Below are 7,218 nucleotides of genomic sequence, written 5' to 3' on the forward strand. Positions count from 1 at the left end.
AGAAAATCTGCAAGAGACAAAAATCATTAATTTTCTTCTTATAAAGTTCTGAGAATTTTTTCAGAATTTTTTAATATTGTATTTTTCCGTGGTAAAAATAAGAAAATGCAATACTAAAAAGTTGATAAAAAATTCTTAAAGTTTTATAAGAAGAAAATTAATGATTTTTGTCTCTTGCAGATTTTCTGTGAAGTTGATAGTATTTGAGTAAAAAATTATTGGAGAATAATATTTAGCCACTTTAGTAATTAATATCTCGTTAACATTGCGAAAATTATAAAATGATAGAGGACTTTTCGATTCAGTTTTGTTCGCTCTATCTACACAAAAGCGATTGGCCAAAATTTACGGAACATCCTGTATAATGTATCTGAAAATTACGGTCTTTTTCGAATTCTCAACCCAATTTTGTTTTTAAAAAAAGAATGATATTTGTTACAACTTTTGATTATTTGCATCACGTATCTTTGTGATTATTGGAAATAAAAGATTTTTTTCAATAACTACCTAAAATTAATTAAACAATTAATTATGTTTTCTTGACATATTTGTCTTTCCGCAATCTTGTTAAGTAAAAACCTTTTTTCTTAATTACTACAAGTAATTTAAAAATTAGTAATATCTCTACATATATTTGCTAAGGAGAAATCGATTTTAAATTGATTAAAAAACTTGTGATTAAAAAAAATTTCCGGTGATTTTGGAATATGTAGTAAGTTAAAATAATTGAAGAGTCTGTTATATTAAACGATTTTATTAATGGTAGTAGTGTGTGTGTGCGTGTGTGTGTGGGTAATATATAGTAAGCTCTCAATTATTTAGATTACTTACGTCGTGACAATCAAAGCGTTAAGTTCTTTATTCTTAAATCAATACACCAGGGAGTCTATTAAATCCGTATCAATATATCGATCGTCTAAAATCTTGCTAAAAAAAAAGAGAAAAATACAAGGAAAATTAATGTCAAAGTACCAGAGTAGTGAGAGAAAGAACAATGAGATTTTTCAATTATCGCTATAATAATCCATATATATATATATATGAAAAACAGATAATGAGATGATATTTCCTAATGATGATCTACATCAAATGTAGAACCAATGTCGGACCTGTCGGAAACTTGGAGCAAGAACGTTTAACGGGTGATGGTGGAAGTGGGGAAGAGATGAATGTACCGCGATTATTTGATCTCTCATTAACATACGGGCGAGGGGGGGGGGGTGTCCACGGATAGCGTGATTCGTACACGTGTTACGTTGCGCACGCACACGTCTGTCGCGTCGTGTAACGCGTATGTATATACTATATCGGAGGTCGCCGTTCTCCATGCGTGTACGGCGCGGCGTGTGCTCGCCAGATGTCCAAGAGCGGGATGCTGGTGCGTCCTGGTCCTGCATCGTCGGGCGCTCTCTCGGTCCTCCCACACGGTGCGGTTGCAGGCGCGACGCGGCGCGGCGCGGCGCGGCGCGGACCGACGCGGGTGGGTAGGAGAGAAGCGAGAAGAGAGGAACGCTGCCGAGTGTGGAGAACGGAACCGTTCAGTCGCAGCCACGAAGCGGCGCCGTGCGCGACGACGACGACGACGACGACGACGACGGTAATCGTCGTCGACAACTCACGGATGATATCCGCGCGCGCGCTATATTTTTCCCGTCATCGCTCGTCTCGTCTCAGATTCGTTTCAGAAAAAGAGGTGTCGTCGACTTCCGGGTGGAAGGTTAAATTTCAACAACCGGAAACATCAACTTTCCGCCGCACGGTCTCCGTCTCGCGATTTTTCTCAACGTCTTTCCGCGCCGCGCGCGGAGAGTGACGGCGCGGGCGCCCGACTCCAAAACGAATGATACGAACGCTTTTTACGAACGTGCGCTTCACTTATCGGGAGCGTGGTGGAGAGCGAGCACCGCAGCGTGGGTAGCGGTGGTCGCATCTATAATTAACCTTGGAGGAGGCGTCTGGCAGGGGAACAAAGTACCATCTCTGCAAGAGTTTCAGCTCCATCAGTGGATTCTCGATCCGAAAAACGGACTCTCGGTAAATTAACGACGCGATGCGGAAAAAATAGAGGATACGACTTGCGCGACATCAATTTCTTTTCGAACGTTCCCTAATAAATGTCACGTTTTATAATAATTAGCCGGATCCACATGGCAATAGACGTGGTAACTTTGGGAAGCGATCTTCGGGACATCTGTCGAAAGAGGATTATTAACAAGCGGCACTAATGCATTCCGCGGAATAATAAACTCGGGCCTGGATGACAGTTGTGGCTGACAAACGGAGTGGCTCGTCTACGGAACTTCAGGCAGTGAACTGTGCAATGCGTTTGGAAGGGTAACTTTCTTGTGGTTTCTCAGTGTGTAAGTGGGGAAATCGCTTCATCGTCACTCGGCATAAATTTTGCGGCACGGGATATACACGTTGCAGAACGGGAGTTGGAATTAACCGCGTGACTCATTTCAGAGAAGTGATATTCTGAGCGACACCTCGGTCACGTTTTACGAGCCGAGGTAATAATTCCTCGTGGAATCTGAATTAACGGCTTCGCGTTGGCCTCTCGTCGGGGAAACGTTACATCGGAGAACGGCGATAAAGACCGAATGATCAAGAGGGAATAATTAAAGCACTCGGATGTTCGAACCCGCAAGAGAACGCATCGTCCGGCACGTTCTGCGATCCGCGATTAGGAGGAGGATCGATCGATCTCGGAATTAACAGCCCGCGAGTGTCAAACGAGCCGCGACAGGAACATCAATACCCTAATAAATGTCACTCGCACGATCGATCGTCGCCTTTTGCCAGCCATGGCGTAAAGAGAGGATTTAACAGGCGACGAGGGTCAACGTTGTCGAGAGCGGCTGTCGGGATCGGCTGTCCACGATCGTGTGCAGGTCCCGATCTCCCGTGTGGGTGCGTCGAAGTTCGTGATCCTGACACCGCTTAGGGGGGTGGTCCCCTACAGTTATGCACGGATGGAGGATGAACTGCAGTGCGTGAGGGAGAGAGGTGATCGCTCCTAAACCGATGAGATGACAGTGCTGTGCGTGCTGTGGGCTACTCTGTCCACTGTGGCCTCGATTCTCGCGTGCTCCGGTTTTTATCTGCCTTACTGGATTCAGGTGAGCAATCGCGTTACGCGCGATTTTAATTACGTTATGCCATTATAGAGAGCGTTATAAAAGTAGGGGATGCAGCTTTGAAAAGTTTTTAAGCTCCTTGCCCTCGTTGGGGCAATGTTTAAAGATTGTAACAGTTAATCGCGAGGGAATCTTGAAGGAGTTATGAGGTAGTCACAGATGATTAACGAAACACGAGGGTTCCGTTCTTTCCGCTTCTTGTACTTTTTCTTGGATTCGCGCGAATTAACCCTAAATCTGTGTCATTAAATCAATATCGCTTTTTTCTTCTCTCTGTCGCGCGATACATTAGCGCTCTTGGACGTTTAATGGTCATTAAAGTTGGACATTAATGGAGCTATAAAGTAGGGTATCGATAAATACGAAAGCAACTCGTCCAATCGGATAGGGATAAAATAGCATTATTACCGATCGCAACTGAATTAGTTCCGCGATGATATACTACTGGTCAATAGTCCGATTAGCGAATAAATGATAGTTTTGACCTGATTTCTGCACGGAGAGAATTTTTTTTTTAATTTATCCTGAAAATATAGTAGTTGTCTCGATAGTTGTGATATACTGAAAACAAAATCTTAATTTCAAAGAAATATTTCTTTGCTCGTATTGAAAGAAGAAAAAAAAAAGATTTCTTTGGATCAATGAAAATTGTCTTGGAAATAAGATATTATTCAATAAGATATTGTACAATATCTTATTTTTAAAGAAATTTTCATTGTTCCAAAGAAATCACTTTTTTTTTAATACGAGCAAAGAAATATTTCTTTGCTTGTATTAAAAAAAATTATTTCTTAAATTTGGATCAATAAAAATATCTTTGAAAATAAGATATTATTCAATAAAAGATATTGTACAATGTCTCATTTTCAAAGAAATTTTCATTGATCCAAAGAAATCATTTTTTTTTAATGCAAGCAAAAAAATATGTCTTTGAAATTAAGATATTTTTTTTTCGGTGTCCAATACAATATCCTAAAGATTTTTACCAAGCACTTCAGTAAAATTAATGAAACTTATTTTATACATATTTTATTATAGTTTTATTAATGAATGAGAGAGAAATTTACGTAAAATTCTTTGAAATATGAATGTTATCCTAGGAGACCACCATATTTTCAGAGTAAATTCTACGAAAAAAATTCTCTCCGTATAGCAACTTTTAGAATTATATTTATGAAAATCTCCACTTACGCTTACAAATTTAACTAAACTACTCTGTTCCATCACTATAAAATTGTACGACATCGTTTTTCGTGTTTTTGTGACGAAGGGTCATTCTGCATTTCACATACACGATCGTAGTTTTTGCATTTTCCATGACATATCTCCGTACCTCCGTAAAGACTTCGCATCGTTAACATGACGATGACATGAAGATATGAAGAAATCGTTTTCGCTTCTTCGCTTATCGTCGAAGGGTCTCGTATCGACGATTTTGACGACTGTGAGAATTTCTCTGGTACAATCATAAAGCGATTTAATGGGCGCCGTGATAAAATCGACGAAATTTGCGTGTTTCGGCTACGAAAGTACTGGTAAATTTGTAAGTTCCAACGACGTGCATACCAAGAACGTTTCACGATTTCAATAAGGCGTGTCAAGTTTATCGATAAATTAGCGTATATCGGACGTTGAAATTATAATTCAGGAGAGAACAGAATATTGTAGATTTATTAAACGGAAAATTGTATGTTTTTCTTACGTTATTTCTTACGTCGTGCGCTCTGCACGTATATATTCAAGCGGCAGTTCATTTATCACTCTCGAGCCATTCATTGGAAGATCAGACGGTTGAAACTCGCGAACTCGAATTTCAGGACTTGCTGAGGTCGGGTTACGAATAACGAGAGCGGCGCAACGGCTCTCGAATTCTCATTCCCATTAATTCTTGATTTCTGCTGCGTAGTTAAGTGTAATCCGATTATACGTGTATCGATGTATTTCTCAATAAATTAGCTGGCAACCATGAATGCGAGAGCGTGCCTTCGACAAAACGCGGATTAAAGGATATTCGTTTTAAAGCGCCTTTGAACTCGCGAGTTTTAATATTGAAATAAGATTGCAACGTTACTCGTGGATAACGTTACTAGCTATTTACGTTTCATTTTCGTCCGTGCACAAGATGTAAAATCGGACGAGATGAATAGCAACGGAGCTTGCGACAAAGAAGCGAAATACAAAAACGGAAAATAGCGAGAAAGAGCAATTTTGGAAATAAGAAAAGCAGAGAAGCTAGAGAAATAAGAAGTGGAAGGAGGACGGCAAAGAAAACGTGAGAAATCGAACAAGCTCGAGTCATCCGACAAGATGGATCGTAGAACGGCGATAGTAATCGAATTCTTCGTTCTAAACCACGAACGAACCGACGGAACTAAAACATTAGTTCTACACCGCGAACGTCTCACTACACAGATATTTGTCACGTGATTAGCAGTTTAGCAAAGTTAAACGTACTAAAAGAAATTTATATTGTAATAAAAGATACACGAGAGAAGAAATTTCAATATCGAGAGGATATCAAAACACAATATTAATGTATCATGTTAACAAATATGATAAAGGATTTAAAGTTGTTAAGTTCTTGAAACGTTTGTAACTAGAATAGCAATAAAGAAAAATCAGTAAAAATGTATGTTGAAAATTATAATAATAATTATATTCGCGTCACAAAACGATAATGCACTTATACATCGGAAGGTCCTATATAGGTAATTCAGACAATTAAATAATTTCACTCTAACTACAATTCGTCGCACTAACAATACTCATTGCCGACAAGTCTGTAACAACAAAGTCTTGATTGTGACGCGAAGCAAAATTTCGGTCCTTGAAACTTACTGAGACGTTCGTTACGCGTACAAGATTCTTGAGCGCGACAAGAACGCTTTGGGCACCGACAACTTGGTAGAGAGAAGTTGATGAGGCGAATATCGTCGGGTAACTTTGTACTTCGTGTGACTGCTACTTGCTTTTACCTGGTCTGGCCGATGTTGTCTGGCAGATTCAAGGTAGTTTGGCCTCTCACTCGCTGCTAAATTGTTCATATTCCACACGTCACGTCGCAAACGAAGTCGCCTCTCGAAAAAGAGAATCCTGCTTTTCGGAATTATACGGTCAGAAAACTGCAACTTTTTCCGCTTCGAATCTATTTTGCATTTTCTCTAGGCAGCTAACTTTGTACATAGACTTGACAAACCTTTTTACGGTTTTAGGTTCCACGGGTGGTAAAAGAAATTACAGCTTACTTTTCCGAGATCTTGTTGAGATATTCCTTTCCGAGAGCTCGTTTGTACAGTTTAGGATTAATGACGTATCGGTTCTCCGTATAGCGAATCACCGAAGGAATCTAGAGCTATAAGGGGAGCCTTGTTACAAGAGGAATCTTGTTAGCCAAAGCATTTCATCAGTTTAATTAACAGATGGTGCTTCTCTTTAGAACCAATTATACATGCGTATATTTTGTGTATGTGAACTTATCTCCTTTCTTTAGAATTTATAGCATGTATAGGTTTATAAGCGTATAAATTAAATGCTACACTTTATAACATCACGTTTGTAAATAAATATAATTATTAACCCTACTGATCTTGTTCGGATCTACTTGATTCAAAATGTAATTAATTTTTTTATTAATACTTTATTTAAAAACCTTTTTCTCTTGTATTTGATAACTTCATCTGTTAATGTAAAATCTTTTTTTTGTATAATTTTTTTTAAATAATTTTTTTAATCACATTGATCCAAACGATATATAATAAATTTGAATAGATCGAAGTCTAGGAAATTTGAATAGATCAGAGTTAACATAAATTTCCATACGAATGCATTTATTTTATACGAACGTAATTTTGTATGATATATAGTCTCGTATACAGAAATACCGTTTGTATATATCTAACGCGATTTTTTTCAGAGCTTCGTTTAATTAGGGTTTATGTTTGAATCAATTTTGTCACTGCAATGGAAAAATAAATTTTTGAAAGATAATTCTCTCTTTTTTCAATAAAAATATTATTGTAATTCTCTTTTTATATTAATTATTATATAAATTTGTATAAATTTGTTTGTGTTCTTAGAAACG

At 38.3% G+C, this 7,218-nt stretch overlaps 1 protein-coding gene across 1 annotated transcript in view; it reads left to right on the forward strand.

Annotated features, from left to right (window-relative positions):
• Positions 1-2,241: 2,241 nt before the first annotated feature.
• Positions 2,242-7,218, forward strand: part of LOC108754142 (lipoma HMGIC fusion partner-like) — a 14,804-nt gene continuing 9,827 nt past the window's right edge. Inside the window, exon 1 of the mRNA XM_018496237.1 lies at positions 2,242-3,119. Coding sequence (XP_018351739.1) covers positions 3,030-3,119 — 90 coding nt within the window. The 5' untranslated portion in view covers positions 2,242-3,029. The remainder of the gene's footprint in view (positions 3,120-7,218) is intronic.

Source organism: Trachymyrmex septentrionalis, unplaced genomic scaffold (assembly GCF_001594115.1).
Source record: "Trachymyrmex septentrionalis isolate Tsep2-gDNA-1 unplaced genomic scaffold, Tsep1.0 scaffold116, whole genome shotgun sequence".
NCBI classification, from domain to species: Eukaryota; Metazoa; Arthropoda; class Insecta; order Hymenoptera; family Formicidae; genus Trachymyrmex; species Trachymyrmex septentrionalis.